The sequence below is a fragment of the Tetranychus urticae genome, chromosome 2 (assembly GCF_039701765.1).
Source record: "Tetranychus urticae isolate SD_2017Ah chromosome 2, NJAU_TeUrti_SD_1.0, whole genome shotgun sequence".
Lineage (NCBI taxonomy): Eukaryota > Metazoa > Arthropoda > Arachnida > Trombidiformes > Tetranychidae > Tetranychus > Tetranychus urticae.
In genome coordinates this window covers 21239549-21259777 of record NC_142959.1, presented here as the reverse complement: position 1 = coordinate 21259777, position 20229 = coordinate 21239549, and the positions used below count along the sequence as shown (strand labels likewise).

The following is a 20229-nucleotide window of genomic DNA, read 5'->3' as shown; positions in this document are numbered from 1 at the left end:
TAACTTGTAATGATTTTGGATGCCAAAAACCTATAATAAATGGTTCCAACGCCGGTTCGATCTATTTTTGTTGTGCCTTTTTTTTAAAATTTGGCGCAAACTTTTTAAATATCTCTCTTCATCGACATCTTCAACTGGCATCTGAAGAGCAATAGCAAAGAGCGAACTTATACTCCTTGGTGGTAATTAGTTTAAACAAATATTGATAGCAATCAAATGTAATAATTGCTGTTGTAATAATCACCAGCAATTTCATCAGTTCCAATAATCTAATTTACTTATTGCAATATTTAAATCAATTAAGAATTTGTTGATCAAATTTTTACCAATCAATATGCTTTTCAGATAAAGACCATGAAAATTTTAACATTAATTCAATTTATGAATATTTAATCTTAAAAATCTAACGTGAGCCATCATTGGTCTGTGACCAAGAATTTGGAATTACAAAAAAAATAATACATACATGTATTTATTTTTAGAAATAAAATGAAATAAATATTCATTTGAAATCATTCTGAATGTGCTTGAAGAATCAAAGATGTTTATAGTTATTAAAAAAATTATTAAATTGTAAGCAACATTTTAGGTTGCAGTTGCTCAATTAAGGAAAATTGAAATCATGAATTATGCTGCTCGACGAATAGTGTAAATTAGGGGGCCAGCTTTTTACCACCACATCCACACATCCACCACTTTTTTTACCGTCTTTTTATCGTATTGTCCATAATATTGTCCACCACCCAATCTAACACATCCACCAAATCAAACATGATATGATGATGTTAATAGTGGATGCGTTAGATGGTGTAAAAGTGGTCAAAAACTCGTTGGATTTGGGCGATGGATAATCTTTTGAAAAATTGTTTGAAAATGTGGTGAAAAAAGCCATTTGAAAGTATTGGATAAAGTGGTGGATGTGATGGAAAAAAGCCACAAAATAAATAAGCTATTCCAAGTGAGTCTAAATATTTTGCATGCCGCTGTAATACGGATCCCTCGCTTTACGTTCGAAGTCTGAACAATGCAAAAGCAGATCTTCCATACAGAAGTAGTCAGCTACTTTCTTCAATTCTGAAACATTTGCACTCTTAATCTGTATATCTCTATCATAAGCCCAATCAATGATCATGTCAAATATTTCCGTCGGCTGATCCAGTTCTATCTCGTTGGTGGTGGATTCCTTCATTCCAGATGAAAACATTGCATTGAAGTATGGAATGAACGAGCACAGGATTATTTTGTGGACACGATATTCCTTTCCTCTGTTATAAATGGTCAAATCAATGAATTTATTATACAGGCATTCAGCTGGCGGATAACAGCGATTGATCCAACCCGAGGTATTACGTTTAGTATGCGAAAGCCGAAACAGGGTAGTCATACCCAGGTGGTTAGCAAGTTTCCTCACTTCTAATTTATTTGCAGTCGTAATATATATTGTTCTAGCATAAGCCCAATCGATGATGATGTCAAACAGTTCCGTCGGATGATCCACTTCTATTCTGTTGATGCTTGATTCCTCCGTTTCCGATGAAAACATTTCAGCAAAGTATGGGATTGCACCGCATACAATTAATTTGTGAACGCGATACTCCTTTCCTCTGTTACATATGGTCAAATCAATGAATTTATTATCCAATAAACTTCCAGAGCACTCACACCTATTCCCGAAACTGAATAAGTAACCACTACTTCTTTTCAGGTAACGCTTCTTTGGAACGGACATCTTACTATTAGTCCAAATACAATAAATTTACCAAATTATTCTCACAAAAAATGTCTGGTTAAACTGAAGCTATAACTAGAGCAACCCTTTGGGTCAATGTCACAGGTACAAGTATACTTTGTGGCCTTTTGTTTGTTTTATGCTCTCCCTATTCCTGTCCTGTCCAACTGCCCGATTTCGCCAAAAGCTACCTTTTCTCTATTTGACGCGTGATTTGAAAATCGGTATAATACAAAATGTTAATCAAATGTCGGCATTTGTTGTAATAATTACCAGCAATTTCATCAGTTTCATTAATCTAATTTGCTAATTACAATATTTAAATCAACTAAGAATTTGTTGATCAAATTTTTACCAATCAATGCTGAATATATTATAATAATAATCAAATGTCTAATATTGAGAAGGATGAGATAAAGAACATGAAAATTTTAACATTAATTCAATTTATGAATATTTAATCTTAAAAATCTAACATGAGCCATCATTGGTCTATGACCAAGAATTTGGAATGACAAAAAAAGAATATTTATTTCTAGAAATAAAATGAAAAAATAAGAGGCCCAGCCTCAAAATTGAGATTCACAACACAGATTTAATGTGTTGCACAATTAGCCCCGGACTCACTCAATCAGTAAGACTGAATCAGGCAGTTTATTGCACGATATAAGATATACGATTCAATTGCTTTAAATTTACTAATTTGTCTTCATCTACCGTCTTTCCAAAAATCAAACTTGAGTCCATTGAGTTGGAGGTGAGAATCGATGAGAATGAGGTGGCCTTATGCTAGGATTACCTGTATTCAGATAAAATCCATATAAATAGCCACGGGTTTAGATAGCCATTTGTTCAGTTTCTGTTGATGACATCAGTTCAAAACAAAAGCTAGCTAAAAGCTTGTAGCTCACAAGTTTAGCTGTAATGTTTAGCTTTTTATTTTATATAATCTCTACGCTAGCGCTTTTTACAAATCAATATCTTTTATAATTTTGTGTTTATTTATTTCTTTAAAATAAACTCCTCCAAGTTAATATTAATGACGCGTCACCGTTTATTGCTGAACTATCCGCAAATTATGAGACTCACGAATTGAGTAACTTGTCTAATGATGATACAATGCCCATTTCGATGAATAAAAATCGCATCACCTGTTCAAGGTTCTCTGATCATTGGACAAAATCGTATTATGGGTAATTAAATTGAAACACTTTAAATTGGAATCAAATAACATTCAATTTGATAAATGTTATCTCAATTTAGATCGATTACATCCTGCATTTGGTGCCGATTTCTCTGTTCAACCAATCAACTTGATTATCGATGAAAGACGAGTTGATAATTTTAGTTCAGATGATATTCAAATGATGAACGATTTGGATGACACCACCCAGGAAGAAGCACAAGATTAAAGTATTCATAGTCGCCATAACTTCAGATATCCTGATGCCTCTCAAACAAGCATGGATTATTCTGATTTACAAGATAAATCAGTTATAACTTCAAATCATAGAAGCTTCACTGACAAGAAAGCTCGCCAATACTTGTAACAAAGTTTATGTATAATGCCAGCTTATAAGCTTGCAATATAAGCTTGTTAGTACAGAGTGGCGAGAAAGTTTATGTGGAAAGGGGCAAGTAAAAGGGGGATAAATATGCGCTAGAAAGAGCGGCTAATATGAACAAGTCATCGATTTAAACAAATCAAAATTGGTTTATACGCATATTGAATGGGCGTTGCTTAAGCACATAAACTTTCTCGCCACTCTGTATGCATCTTCGGACTCATAAACAAGGCGGTCGATGTACTTATTGCGGGAAATGCTTCAGTCGTCCATGGCTTCTACAGGGTCACATTAGAACACACATCGGTAAGTAATGAGAAACATTAAATTAATTTTAAGTCGCTAATCGTTTTCAACACAAAGTGTCAACCAAATCATGCCGCCGTATTATTCTTGTAACCTGTTAAATATTTTATTGAGTATCTTTTTCTGCACAATTCAGATAAAGGAAAGACTACATTTAAGAGCTGTTATCAACAGAATCATATATCTTACTTCTAAATCGTACTTCAATAAATGATGATCAAACTCATTCACCAAAGTGCCTTGGACATAATCTCTATGAACAGAAACATTAGAGATGAAAGTTTTGACTGATCAACTGTCGAATAATTGAGCTTTAATCTTCAGTCATAACATGTACAACAAATATTATTGATTGCTATTTTCCAATAATTTTATAATTATATTTATAGTATTCATAAGCAATTTTATTTTTATCAACTATATTCCATCTATTTTGCATAAACCAAGATCTTGCTTTGATTAGCTTAATTACTTTGTTTTCAATTGAACCCATAAATCAAGTCTTACTTTTCGGATTTCTAGTTTACATTTAAATCAGTCTTTCCAAAGCATGATTATGGTTATGACCATGATGAGGTCACAATTACATATTATTTTGTTTCATTCATTGCCATGCAATCATTTCCTTGAATTTTTTCTCTTATATCATTCCCTTCACCAATATTATAAAATTTTTCTGCTATTTATTCAATCAATTTTTTCAAACAATTATCATTCAACTCAATGGGAATAATAACTGGTAAAGGCTGTTTCATAAGTAGAGAGACAAGGTTTAAAGTTGAATATCTCCGTAAATATTAATCGTATTTAGTTCATATTGGGATATTTAGTAGATTGAAACCTAGGTAATAAGACGGTTATTTTATTATCTGTGTAGCACCATCTCGAAAGATTTTACGTAATTTTTGTTTCAGGCTAGCCAGTGTAGTCTTGCCCAATCTTTAATTGATTTTTTTATAGTAATTTTTCATATTAACGATTCATCACTACTCAGGTTGGATTCGACCTCGTAAATGTACTTTGTCATATTCCTTATCCGTATGAAGATTCCATGGACAAAAATGATCATAATTTGCAAGTTCTGTTACTCTTGACCTAAAGTATGCAAAAATATGGAGATAGCACAATGATAAACAAATGATTAGCTAAAATCAAATTTATACCGCATGAATAAATGATTAGAATGAAATTTTTATAACCATAATACGAAATTATGTTAACTGTGTCCAATCCGATTTAATAGTGGGCAGCAATAAATATTATCTCGCCAGTTTCATCAAGCTTTCAAATTTACCAAGCATTTCGATATTCATTGAAAAGGGAAAATATTTCTGAAATAAAAAAGACTGATTGATTAAGGGAAGATAAAAGGAGGAAAAATATTAGGAAATAAGAACATAAAGAATAAAGATTGAAGAATGATCTAGATCGATGAATTTAACTTACCTTGACAATAAACTTCTCTATCCCCTTTCAATCTCTTGAGAATCTTTTCATAGTCTACCTTAATTCCTCGAGCTTGGGCATAGTAGGACATTAGTAGGTTTCCGATTGATAGACAGACAGATAGACAGTGCCAAATTAGACGAGATGAACAAGAGAAGGCAAAAATAAAACTAAACTCAATTCTTTTTTGTTTCTTCCTATTCATTTTCTCCCACTTTATCTACCTAATATTATTCCCTTTTCTTTCAAAGCTTTGGCCTTTTTTTTTGCGAACAAAGTTGATGAATTTTCCTACAGCAAACACATCACTCAGTCTTCCATCTGAAACGATTCTTGGACATGAAGACATTGGGAGATCTGGAAGTCAATAAATTGGATGGAGAAAGAAACAAAATGACAGTATCAAACTATACGATCAGATTGACATTGAAGTTGGTTCACAGAAAGATAGTTCAACAGTTTATATCTTGGATGACTTAAGCATGTTAAAGGAAGGATAAAACAGAAGCTTACCATTGACATCAGCTGAATATCAGGTTTGAAATAAAGTGTATGCAACTTAATTCTGGTCCTTACTTCAGAGTAAACCATTCGATATCGAAAAACTTTTGAAAAATCATGTAACACAGCTGTGAAGAAAGAGACTGGTAATTACCAAAGATGGAACAATCTTCTGATTGAAATATTGTTAATCAGCTATGAAAATTAACACTGATTTTAATGGAAATATTTATCATCGACCTGAAGGAGTAAACTAAGTTAAGGAAAATAATTGAATTCAATTAGTGAAGATCAAAATAATAGTCGAAAGCTTACATACAACTACAGTAAACACTTGTCTTTACAAAGAAAACGTTACCCAGTTATGGCTCATCTTAAGTTTCATTGCATAAAATAACGGCTCTCAAAGCTTTGTTAGCCATTTTGAATGCAGAATGTCTTAGTCATAGTGATTAACTCGACATACTAATTAATTATAGCTTAATTATATAAGAAGTAGTTGTGTCTGAATCTTATTTTTGTCCATATTTTTCTAACTGACCGGAATCAATCTGATTTTTTTCTTTATGATTAATTAGGGCAAAGTAAACTTTAAATACAATCCCTTTTGAAAGCCAAAGTCAGAAGTACGTCGAATCATACATTTCTGAACGATTGAAATTAACTCTTCTATTCGCTCTTTACCAAACTGATTATCTCGATCTGATGCAGCAGCATCTCTACCACGGAGAATTGGATTTTCATACTTTTTCTTAAAATCTTGAGCTGTACCAAGGATACCGCTATTGACAAAATGAACTAAACTGAAGTATTCCAGCAGATCATTCTGAATCAGACAAGCGAACTCTTCTCTTGACATTAAGTTGATTTAACGCTGTATATGTTTGATTCTCCATGTCCTTTAAACGATGTCCTGCATCACAAAGAATCAGACCAACTTCTCCGAGGTAAAGACCATTAGTATGCAGACGGAAAGTCTCATAGGAAATTATTAACACAGGAATAACACATCTTCTGCCACTAGAGTTAATGTAGGTTCTCAAATTTCTATCTATATCGTCTTTTGAGCCATTGTCGACAGCATATGCGGTGAGACGACCCTGAATCCATTTGTTGATTTCATTGTACCAATTTCGTACTAAACTGCTAGGATTGCGGAGCTGATTGTTGACTAGGACTAGTTGTACCTTTAGCTTTTGTTGTCTTACGAAATGGGAAAAATGTACTGCTAAAAGAAAATGAATGTTTCTTGGTTTCATGGTTGCCTGGATTTGTGTCTTTGACAGCCTTTAAATCACTTTTACTGTTTGTTTTGGTCGCTTTTTTCTTGTCGTTCGTCCTAACAATCTCATGACTTTTATCATTCACTTTGGCGATTCCTGGGGTAGGAGTAGCTGCAACTGGAATACCACTTCGAGGAATACAACTGGCATTGTGTTTACCATTTGATTTCATCTGGTTACTATTCATTAAATTGATTTTATTTTGTGCTTGAAACACGGATTCATTATTACTCTTGGTTTCATTACAGTCTGGTAATTGGTTTGGCGAACGTGGACGCGCAGCAACATTATGATTCATAGAATGGCTATTCAACCCAGGAAATACTCCATGATTGCGAAGTTGCATTGGACTATTTTGATGATTTAAAATGGTTTGTCTGGCTGGTTCTCGACGAACTGCTAAATTACCAAAACGATTGGGCTCAACGATTCTCTGATGAGAAGATTTTCACGTTATATGGAGGATTAAATCGACAAAACCATCGAACTTGGTTACCATCTCGACCTGAAAATCCAAATGTCAATCCTTTAGTTGCTCATCCAGACAGTGTCCATGTTTGGGCTGCTCTCAGCAGTTATGGTTTAATAGGACCCTATTTTTTCACTTCGAACGTTAACCAATGGACATACCAAGAATGCATCCAGAATTTTTTCATTCCCGAATTGGCCAAAGTTGAAAGTAATATCGATAGTATCTATTTCCAACAAGATGGCGCTACGCCTCATTGTACCGATAACACTTTGTCTTTGTTAACCCAATTTTTCGGTGAAAAAATAATTAGTCGTCGATTTGATTTTTCTTGGCCATCAAACGCCCCTGATCGCAACCCACTTGATTACTTTTTATGGGGCTTTGTTGAAGACAAAGTCAGATCGAGTAACCATCGAACAAAAAGTGAATTAAAGTCCTCCATAACAAATCAATTTAAAACGGTGATTATCGATATGTTGAGGAATACAATCAGAAATTTTTCATTGAGAATTGATAAGTGTTCACATCGACGTGGATCGCATTTTGTTTTTGACCTCAGCTGACATTAAATAATTTATTATTTTGATTTTTGTGTTGTTTTGATTCATGTCTCTGGTTTTTCATTATCATCATTCACCATCACTATCATCTTATCATCTCCATCAATATCATCAAATTGGAAGATAATGTAAGTAAAATTTTTATGTCACCTCCTTCATTTGCAAGCTATAACTTGTTACACCCTTTAAGTAAGATAAAAATAACCAATAGTTAGTCCAGTTTTGTGAGTTGCACTGAAAGCAACATTTTCGTCTCTTTTTGTGTGCCTTGTTATTTAACAAGAAGTAATGTTTTACTGACTTATTGTATTAAATTGAATTGAAGTTTAAATTAAATGTTTGACTAAAGTCATCGAGTAAAGATTCATTGAAACCAACAGTGGTGGATGTGATTGTAAAATGCTGGAAGATTTGAATATGTGGAAGCCGAATAGAGATCATTATGACTTTTAGAATCCGAAAATTTAGTTCTATCTTTCTCAGGGACATGAATTCTTGGCCTTACTCTGAAATTGGATAAAAGTAATTGATTAGTGGCTATAATAGTATTTGTTAAAAATCAATTGAAACTTTTAGATTTTTGTAAGCACCAAAAGCTAATTGCTTAAAGATATATTATACAATACAAATCAGTTTACATTTATTTTTTACAAGAAACTGGTGCGATCATGGCTGATCACAACTTTAACCTCGTATGCTAAATTAAATCCACATTTAAAAGACTCAAATGCTTGATGAAGTAATCTGGATAAAATAAAATCTAATTTTGAACTTTGCAAGTGTTTTATCAAAACCCTTCAGAAAATCATAGAAATATTTAAACTACACGTCAATTTTGAGAAAGTGCAGGAGATTGATGAATGAATCTTGACGTGAGAGTTGTGTTGAATTCAATTCCAGAACATTGGATTTTCTAGAAAATCGTAATTCGAGTGGATTAAATTCTCTGGGCTTGAAAGGGGTCCGCCACCGAAAGTTGAAAGTTGATTTCATCAAAGGGGGTTAAAAATCGATGTTGACTTCTGTAAAAAGTTCCTTAGAGTGAAGTGTACAGCCACAATCGTGCTTCAAAGTCAAAACAGTTTTGGGAGATTTTTCGTGAACTATTCATGCTAAAGTCCTGAAAATTAATATAAATAAACTTGCCAATGAATCCTAGCGATTTACAGAAGGAAAAACTTTTTCAATGACTTGGCCAGTTTTATTGTTATTGGTCGTTCAACTTCGAACGAGTGTCTGATTACCAGATTATGTTTAAAATTGATTTCTAATGATTAAAAACTGTTTTTTTAGAATTAGCAAAAAATAAAAAAGCGGATTTTTCGACATGACATTTAGTTCGTCTATTTCTGAGAGTGCCGCTTTTTGGTTGGTAAACAATAACTTCTCAGCCGATAGACATATCGACATGGGGTTTCTATCTTAGGGCTTAAAAACAACTGAACATTAATATGAAAAATATGCAATATCATTCAAAGAAATCATAGCAAAAAAGTTTCTATCAAGTTCGCATTATGGCCCTTGAGGTCACTTCATATGGTATTGAAATTTCAACTATATATCTGACGAGAGGTCACTTAATATTTCAACTTAAGTTAAAATTTGAATCTATTTATTTTTAAATGAAATCAAACGACGAGTTGAAGGTAATGAGCAATCCTCATTGGCGGTTACTTTCCTGGTAGTACAACCAGTACGTCGCCTTGCATCACCATTCAAATGACGCTTAGCCAAGTCACTTCGGCCCAAAGGAAATGTCCTAAAACACCAGGGACACTGATGAGTTACTTTCCCTCTTTTCTCAGCACGAAGCTCTAATGTTTGTTTTTTTAGCTCTTCAATCGTATAAGTTTCGGGATCTCTGTCCACCATTAGAGGTGGATGACCGTCATCATAAACAACGCGCTGTTTGGAATACCACTCAGCCCTAACCTTGTCATACATTTTCCCATCAATCTTTGCTGAATGCATAACCTCAACTGGCCATTCGATCTGATTGAAAGTTACCTAAAAGAATGGTTAAATTAGTCATTTTAAACATTTTTTGCCCAATGCACTCACTTTTTTGGCCATTTTGCTTATTTTTCTGAATGTAATAATAAACCAATGTAAATAATACCAATATAATAAATACCAATTTAATAAATTGATTCAATTTGAATCAAATCAAATATTTGAAAATATCACAAAGGAGGACAGCCAAAATGTGCGATTTTCGGCCTGTGTTCGGAATAGGTTGAACCATATATCAATCGAAAGCTTATGATGAGTAGAGTATGCCTTTCTAGAAATCAAGTCGAAATTCCTATTCCCTGGGGAGTTATTCAGCAAATCCCTTGGGACCCCATGAAGGTCGCATCAGACCTAGATTTTTAGATAGAACTTTTCATTCTGATTTTAATGATGATATGTATGTGACCCTAAACCTGCGGCTTTGCGAGTTATTTTACTTTAAAAGATTTTCAAAATGCAAATGCATATGCAAAGCCATGGCGTTTCTTCAAATGCCTATGAAGGTCGCGTCAGACCTAGTACATATTATTCACCGCCTTGAATAATATTAGAAAAGTCCAAAAATAATTATCCAAATGTGCGGTTTTAGATTATTCACGTTTAGATCCGTTTGTCAATATTTTCCTATTGAATAAATGTTCAAAGCTATAAAGTTCCTTTTTAAGCGATATGTTTATGATAATTCACAAGAAACTGAGCTAGGTCGGATTCACTAGGTCAGATCGAGCGAGTCAGATGTTACCTTGTGAAGGTTTAAAACAAACTTCATAGCTTGGAATATTCAGTTACATAGTAAACCCGAATAATCTAAAACCGCACATTTGGAGAATAATTTTTGGACTTTTCTAACATCATTCAAGACGATGAACAATATGTACTAGGTCTGACGCGAACTTCATAGGCATTTGAAGAAACGCCACGGAATTTAATATTCAGTTACCTAGTAAAAAAGTGTGATGCAGATGGCGAATCTAGAACCGCACATTTGGATAATTATTTTTGGACTTTTCTAATAGTATTCAAGGCGGTGAATAATATGTACTAGGTCTGACGCGACCTTCATAGGCATTTGAAGAAACGCCATGGCTTTGCATATGCATTTGCATTTTGAAAATCTTTTAAAGTAAAATAACTCGCAAAGCCGCAGGTTTAGGGTCACATACATATCATCATTAAAATCAGAATGAAAAGTTCTATCTAAAAATCTAGGTCTGATGCGACCTTCATGGGGTCCCAAGGGATTTGCTGAATAACTCCCCAGGGGATACGAATTTCGACTTGATTTCTAGAAAGGCATACTCTACTCATCATAAGCTTTCGATTGATATATAGAGCACCCCATTCTAAATTATGGGCAGATTTGGCTATTGTCCTTTAAGTTAATAAATTAATTTATTTAGTTGATGTATGTGGATAAACTGATTAAAAATTACTTTTACCAAGATAATAATGATTATATTAACTTTAAAGACCTAAGGATATTAAATTCACCGGCAAAAAGTTGCCAGTTATCCAGACAGGATACCCTATTTGCTTCTTTAGCCTTCTTTTGCGTTTTTGCCTTTTACCAGAATCCCTTTTTTTTCAAAGTCGGCTCAATTATCGTTGAGAAACGAAACTGAATTTCACCAAAATGTTAATATGTTAATGTTTTAAGCTCATTACCTGCTTCTCTAATTTAATTTATCAATATTAGTCAAGTCAATATGAATCTCATACACGTTTGTTTCCTATTTTTCATTTAAAATTTAAAATTTTCATGTAGCAAATAACAATATATTCCAATATTTTTTCAATAACATTAACAACAATATTATCGATAAGTGCCAGAAAATATTTTTCTATCAATAAATAAGTTTTTTCAATATTTTGCAACACTAAAGCAAACCAAAAAGTGGAAAGGAACGAAAGCGAACTGAAATCCGTTGTTGTTTCTATAGAATCTGTTAGATGGCGTTAGCTAATATTTTGTTTGCGCGATTTTGATTCATAATTAGTTTTTTATTTGTATATTTAGTTTACTGATTGTTTTAAAGTAACCCAGTATGTTGATTAAATAGTTGATTTTTGACCTGAGTGATTAACACACATGCAACAGCTAAAGTTTACAGAATTCATTAACTTGATATGAAGGTTAAGTTGTACAAACTAAACAAAATAATCCGTAATTAATAAAATCTTGGCCACTTGAAATATTAACTGTACTAAATGAACAAAATAAATCAACTGAAAGGACATTTAAAAATATTATATTAGACCACATCGAGCATTGAATGTACGGTAGACCTGTGACATTTTTTTTGTGGTGACTAGAAAGGACTTATGCTTTGTATTGAGAATGCTCAATGTTGGAAATGAACTAAACTTATCTGATCAATAATTTGCAAGTTTTTTCTCATTGTTATCTGAAAATTGTTGAAAGTTCAAGATTAAATTGAATGAAGCAATGAAGCAATGAATTTACAATTGGATTGTTTCATCGTGAACTATCAAATTGAATCATCTCAAATGCATTACCATCTTCATAACCTTTTGTTTTGCGATTCTCGTGTTTTCATTTCAAGTGATTACCATCATCATCATCTTTTTAAATCTTAATCCGACCTTATCCAAGACAATCTAAATTAACGATGGAATAACATTGAAAAAGGAAGTTAATCAATGATGATCAACTGATGATAGTGATGATTTTTACCATTTAATGGTGGCCATTTGGTGATGTTAAGAGTTATCATTGATTGTTTCCTTTACTCTGTAGACAAAATTATTTGATTGTTCACTTGATTGTACCGGAACTACTTTAATCAACTAATGGTCTGTCACCTATTAAACCATCTTGTACAAGATAATTCAATTATTTATCTAATCATTGGGTTGAGTCAATTCTTCAATAAAACCCATTTTTTCAGTCGTCAGTTCAAGAGCAAAAAGATATTAAATTGAAATAAAATGAATTTTTAAAAATTGATTGTTGTAGTTAATCAAGTCAATCAACATTGTCCATTACTGTTCAAGATTTACTTTTATATCATAAACCAGATTTTAATACATCATTGGACCAGGATCTTGGAATTGGATTTACCAAATTAACCAGTTAACAAAATGTTATGTATTGGTTAGTGCGTTAACTGTTGACTATAATAGCAATTGACATTTGTTGTTTTACATTCAAACATCAGATTAACGGTAAAATGAAAGGTCAATTGTATCATTTACTCCATCATCAGCATTGATAAAACTAATAAAGAGAAAGGGTTAACACTTGAACGTTACATTTTACGTAATTTGAATAATGATAATGTTGAACTGTTTGTTGTGTGTTACTGTTGTTAATAGCTGTTTGATTTGTTCCAATTTCAATTGAGATCACCAATTGATGAATAATAATGAATAGGAATAAAGATGGACGAAAGGTTGTTAATCATAAATTTTGTACCAATAATCTAATAATATTACAATAAGCACTCTGATTTTAGCAAACCTTTTTTTTTAACTGCAACTCAATGGTTATGTTGGAAAACAAAATAGTGATTAACAATAGATTTGGATTAGCAACTTTTTGTTTCCCAGATCAAAGAGGCAATCATAACTCAACTTTATTTTTTTATTTGCTGTTAGTCTAAACCATCTTATTGTTTTGATTGTTGATTCTGGTAGTAATAATGACTTAATTTAATGAATACAATAAAGTAACTTTCCAAGTGAATGTTTGTATCGATGTATATTAATAATACAATGTAAATGGTGAGGCCAGGAAACTTTAATCTCAGCTATTTATAAAATTGAAGTTTAATGTTGACCGAATAAGCTTGATGTTTATTGGCTTTGCTTGATTCATTCGTTTTACGGCAATTGTAGTTGTTTGATTAAACAATCATCACTTTGGGCCCGAGTATCAATACATTTATCAAACAATAGAGAGTAAAAAAAGGTTAAACAAAGAAAGTTGATTAAAGATTGACTGTAGGAAACTTATTTTGTTTAAATGATTGTAACTGTGAGAAAGTATTTATATTGTGCATTAACGATTTGTACACTTTAACAAGATATCTGATGGTTTACATACGGCTAATTTTCATTGTCATACTAATTAAAACAGCATTGCTCAGTGAAAGTTAATTGGCTATCCGGAAATTGTGATTTTAATCAAGCTAACGTTAATGAGAGTGATAATATCTCATTTAATATAACCTAAATATGCTAACGCTCAATTAAAATTCATAGCGGAAGCTAAGGTCAACTATCAATATATAAAATGGCTACAAATTGATTCCAAACGGTCCAGTCTGCAAATTAGGACAGTCCATGTGTTGGTCAAGGCGAAAATATGTCAACAATTTGAAACTGGATACACTAAATGCTTGAAATCTCGGATTAAAACACACCAAGCCAATAAGATTTGCATTTTAGGCTTTCAACCATGATTTATTCAATCAGCTGCCAATGTACGATCTCGTGTGCTTCCATCTAATAACAAAACGAGAAACAGATTAGTTAGAGTAAATGACAATTATCTCATTACAACTTGCTTAATAAATACAATGGAATTGAAATGATTATGATGATTATTGAAGATAATTCTAGGTTGATTGAAGAATAAGCTGGCTGGGTATTAATTATGGTTAATTATGATTAAATAAGTTTACCAAATGTAGACAAAAATGAGACTTTTAGCTTAATATGCCATTTCATTTCACTTTGACTTCACTAAACGTAAAACAAAAGTGACTGCGATAGGAATGAAAATGAAAGGTTGAGTTAATTAAATTAACTATTAACTTACCATTTAAGTGTTCACGATTCAATAGATTGTTAAATGAAATGATGATCAGTTATAAGATGATATTTAATAAATAAACAAACTGCAAATCAAAAAAGCGTCCATCAAGATGGCCAAGTTAAAGATGGATGATTCACAAGACAACACAAGCTGTGAGAAAAGGAAAAGGAGGGAACAATTTATAATTACATTCTGTTATAAATAAACGGACCAATTGACGATTAAACAGTTGGTTCTGTCCAAATTGTTGATTATATCAATTGTTTACCTTAAGCTAAATCAAACAGGCATCAAAATTTGTTGATAAAATGAAATAAGATGTACATTAAAGTGTATTATCATCATGCAAGGTTGACTCTCATGCTTTGTCAAATTGGATTAGAGTGTTGATTGAAATAGTTTCAATGACACTGTTGCTATTTATTGTTCAATCTGTAGAGTCTTTTCAATTGTAAAATTACATGATTATTAACCTCTAATTGTGTGTAACACTCGTCATTATCTGGATTGTTATGAATCAATTTTTCATTATCCAGGTTGGTCTAACATTATGGCAGATAAAATCAACTTAAATGTCAAGTCCAAGTTTATTCTTGAATGCAAATTCAAGTGTTTGTATGTTCATTATATACCAATTTTAACCAGTTTAATAAAAATTTCGTGATGCAATTTGTTTGTAAGGCAATTAAATAACAATAAAGATAACAATGAAGGGTTAAAATTATAAACAAAGTTGACATTCGTAATGCAATTCAGCAGTTAAAGATGAATATGTTGATTTGATGAACATTTGTTGTGCTTTTAAAAAAGGTTAACATTGAAAATTTTGACCCACAAAATTAGTCTTGTTTATTGTCGATGCAACTCGATTTAATAGTCAATTGAATATATTACCGAAGTTGAACTCAAAATTTACAATAAAATGAAGATTGGTTGTAAATGGAAGTAAATTCAGGATGGAGTGAAAAAGTAAAAGTTACTGATAAATTGCTTACAAACCCACTTTAATTATCGATAATTTATCGTCCTAAAGGTAAATGAAAAGAGTCAATTTTGTTGATTTATTTATAAATTGATTGTGTCTTCAAACTGTTAAACAATCGGTCATGAAAAGGTTACTTGCCAATCCTTTTTTAATTGTTAACGAAAGTTGAAAATTGGTTGTAACGTTGCAATGAATTTGATTGGTATCGATGTTGAATTTTGGATTAAATGTATGGACGGAAAAATTTCACTTCAAGATTAATCGTTTCAGGGTGAAACTGAACTATGAAATTTTAGATGTTCAAGATGTAGATGACATTAATATCTAGATCATAAAACTGCCCCTACACTAAAAAGGTTTACTCGTCATTAGTAAGCTGTAATCGACTTTTAGCGTGTTTTAGTTCACATTTTCAGCACTCGAAATTACCATCACTTTGCTTCTATTGATTGTTGAAATAGCTACAATTAAACTCTCACTTGCAATTTATGTCTGGCTACACCAATTGATTGTTTCACTTTTCCTGTAGAAGTTGATTTAACACCAATCCTTTGCGTTATCAAAATTTTCAGGTAAAATTATTTTATTTCATTAACAACTCAAATTATACTCTTTACTTTAACAATATTTATACATGTATTGCATTCAGCATTACCATGTTAATCATTTTATCATCATAATTTGAAACAAACAGCACAAATACAATGGATCGCTAACTTTTGTTGCCAACAAAACGGTAACAAAAACGGGTTGAATGATTAAAATGAGTTAATTATTGCCACTCGATTCCTGGTTATCCATAAATATTGTTGCCTTGGGCAAATGCTTTGTCAACGGTCAACAGGAGATCAATTAAACCTTTGTATAGTCTTGGTTGAGCGTTAAACTGTCCATTTTTAAGTTCAGGATCGAGAACGGAGCATAAAAAGGATGGCGGTCGTTTCCACATGAATATAAAGAAGAACAGGGCGATTATTGGAATTGTCAGGGTAACAGCAGCAATCAGGAGCAGTATGGGCATCAAATAGCTAAATGTCTTGGAAATATCTTCATCCTTGTCTGGGTGAACATGACCACCCCACCAGCCATCAAAAATATCTTTACCTTGGCGTCTCGTTGAAACAAATGTTGGCTTGCTGTTGATTGGATTGGAAAATAAATTTAGCCTGGAAGATGAATGATGATTATTTGATTTACCAAGTGATGGAGCAAGTAACCGGTTAACACTCAACTTATTTCTGGTAATATTAACCAAATATACTGATTTAAAAAACACCAAAATAAAAGGTATCCATAGCAGAGTCCTATTGAACTGCAAATTTAAATTGTTCATTTTTTATCTCATTTTAACCAATTTTTAACAACTTTTTCAATTCCATGGGGCAACAGTAGTTACAAGAGTTAGTAATGTTGATGAAATTTATAAATTGGCATCTCATTTTGATGAAATAACTTTATTTTTGGCAAAAAAACAAGAAAAAGGTTAAGATTGAAACAAAGGAATGACCGATGACAAAAGGATTGTGACGCTGTCAATTGATACCGGAAGAAATTGAAACGCGCGCTAATTGAAATTGAACGGAATTAAATGAAAAATTAAATTATCTAACCGTAAATGATACAGCTGTCTCAGTTAATTATATAATCTAGTGGAGGTTGGAACAATGTAAGGATTTCTTCTTCCTACCTTAGTGTTTAAAATAACTGAAGTATAAATGAAAAAAACAGCTTCTCTGGCTATTGAAATGATATCAAAATGGACGATGAAATTGATAAAAAATGTAGTTAATTTACATGAGTATATTCAGCTGATTTGAAAGGTAACCAGAATTAATTGTGATTAAATCACTGTCAACCAAGTCAAAAGTCTATGCAGATTAGCATTAGCATTGAAAATTGGGTTTACAAGTGAATCTTGGACTCACGTTTAGTTTGATTTTTGAAAGCTTGAATTTCATTGGAATAAATTGAACAAAATTGTTTCATAAATGTTAATAATGTTAATAATGATCATTATAATGATCATAAGGACCAATTAGGTCAACAACAGGAAAGTAAGTGAAAGATGATGAGGAATGAATAAATACAACAGTAAAAAACAGCAACAAGAAGAGGATAAAATTGGTTATGATGATGATTATGGTGGAGCTCAATGTTAATAAGGTCAAGTATGTTACCCAGTCCTGGTCGTTAAGGTCAACGGTAAGATTGAGCCAAAATCCGGCCTTTCTAAGGGTTTCATGGTTCACTGATAAATTGAATGAGAAGCGTGATAATCATGGTTATGCCTTTGATTTTCACAATTTAATTCAGTCTCACGTTTAATGTAATACCTTGTCTCAAAGTTGACTCAAGCTCATTAATAAATTACAATTTGATTCAGTTAACTGTTGGTTAATGATTAATAAAAATACACATTAAAATGAATAAAAGAAAAAGAAAAAAATAGAAAGAAAAAAGTACAATTAATAAATTGTTGATATTGTTAATTGTGAAATAAAAGAGCATCTAAGCCTAACAAAAGAAACACCGTAAAAGGCTGGTTAAAGAGCAACATTTACTGCAGCAAGCCCAACCTTGTCGGTTGAACAGTCAATCCATTGAGGGATACTTTTTTACACGTATTTTCATCTCAATCTACATTTGTTATTGTTTCAATTGTAACTTGAATGTAACATCAGTTGACAATGATAATGCATTTCAACAATTGATAGTGACAGTTAATGGTAACAATTGAGGATAACAATTGATGGTAACAATTTAATACAGTAAATAGCCATTCAATAATCAAAATAGACTAAACAATGGTAAAGGCCATTGTCAATGTTTCCATTGACCGTTTAGACAACACTTTTATCTTGATTGTTGTTTAAAACACAAAAAGCCTTTCTTTTAATCATCATCATCACCATCATCATCTTACCTTTACCTTGCCAAGTTAACAATTAAACAATAACAGTTGCTGAAGCTTTGCTTTTGTTGAAATTTTTTAATTCAATTGGTAAGTCATTATGCATAGTGTTTCAAAATGTTGCTGTAATTTGCTTAAAAATACACAAAAAAGAGTCCATTTTTTGCTGGTAAATTTAATTGTAAATGAGTGTAATTATAACCATAACTTAGAGCGTTAATAATCATTTAAAGCACCCAAAGCAACGGTAAGAGTCGAAATGTTATTTCAGTATTTTGTATTAGAAAATGTCTATTCAGATTCAAATGTTTGAGTGAGTTGTTCAGGATTCAGGCTTGATTAACATTGAAAGTAATCGCATATTGTTAAATTGATTGCTTTTATTTTTACCTCCATCACCATCAACATCATCAACAACATTAACAAACCATTTTTGATCATCCGGTTTGGTTGCATTCCCAGCAAAACTGCCAAAGCTTCAGGTTATTTGATCAAAATTTGGGTATAAAAATAATTCATTGATAATTTCCACTCTACAACCTGACTCAGGCTTATTCAACAATTTGATATCACTGATTATCTTTAATAACTAATCTTGACAATTGGACATAAGTTTTCAACTTGACAACCTTTGATGGAAAGCACTGAGAATGAAAATAATGATCATTTTCACTTGGGCTGAATACGAGTCATTAAGGTTCAAAGATTCAACCAGAATAACATTGATTCAATTTTATCGTTCAACTGTGAAGGTTAATTTTTTTGTTGCCTCTCTTATCGTCTTGGTAATACAATAAGATTTAAAAATCATCAACAATTCTGATGTTCCATTAACCTTTTAACACTGAAAATTTTGGTTCATCAGGTTATTATTGTAATGTTTGTTGTTGCTTTTTCATGATTGCTTTGGTAGAGTCACAGGAATCATTTAATTGAACAAGTCAAATAAATGTAAATATTTTAAGAGTATTACTTTTATTAAAGGCGATTATGATTGAGATGAGAAGTGATTTAAACTCTTATATTTACAATCATAATATTGCAAGATGTAATAAAAATGATATTATGAAAAGAGGTTGAATGGAGCAAAAAAAATTGATACAACATTTTCAAATTGGTATACATGTTTGATTGTAATAAGGCACCTAAAGATGAAATGATGAAGATGATGAATCAAGATTATTTGGAGACAATTATCCAATGTGATCTATCTTGTGTGTTATTTGTATACTAATGTATAGTTAAGTTTAGCCTTTTTTGTTGCATGTAATATGTGTTGATGAACTAGATCATTTGAATTAATTTAAGGGTTAATTAATTAAATGAGCTTATTTAGTGTCTCCAATTTGAAATACAATAAACATTTGTCCTTTATTAACAGGTTTTACAGTTTGATTGACAAAAACACATCACCTTTTTGCTTCTCACATTTCATCTCAACACTATCGCCATCAGCTGTAGGCATTGAAGGCAAATACTTTTACGATTGCAGATTAACATGATGAAAACAGGTAATACAAATAGTTAAAGATGAAGGTGATGATATGATATTAAAGATTATTTTATTGTTTGGCTAATTGTTAGCTTGGAAATCATTGTTTAATATAAACCATTGATTTAAGGCCTTGGTTAAAAGCCTTGTTCAACCTGGTTAACTACAATATTTTGAGAGTTAGCC

The 20229-nt window shown here is 31.9% G+C and overlaps 2 protein-coding genes and 2 long non-coding RNA genes across 4 annotated transcripts in view; 1 reads left to right on the top strand and 3 right to left on the bottom strand.

Moving 5' to 3' along the window:
* LOC107371855 (uncharacterized) overlaps nt 1–20229 on the top strand; it is a 135597-nt gene that overhangs the window by 82209 nt on the left and 33159 nt on the right. The window lies entirely within an intron of this gene.
* Nucleotides 965–1729, bottom strand: LOC149094119 (uncharacterized). The gene has a single exon (XM_089267420.1). It carries the CDS (start codon nt 1727–1729, stop codon nt 965–967), a length of 765 nt encoding a protein of 254 aa, XP_089123546.1.
* Nucleotides 4588–5870, bottom strand: LOC112539960 (uncharacterized). Its single transcript, XR_016198288.1, has 4 exons — nt 5560–5870; nt 5271–5403; nt 5047–5118; nt 4588–4931 (listed from the first exon to the last, which is right to left on the bottom strand). It is a non-coding gene; the product is annotated as an uncharacterized LOC112539960 (long non-coding RNA).
* Nucleotides 13621–14775, bottom strand: LOC107370956 (uncharacterized). Its single transcript, XR_001570723.3, has 2 exons — nt 14659–14775; nt 13621–14342 (listed from the first exon to the last, which is right to left on the bottom strand). It is a non-coding gene; the product is annotated as an uncharacterized LOC107370956 (long non-coding RNA).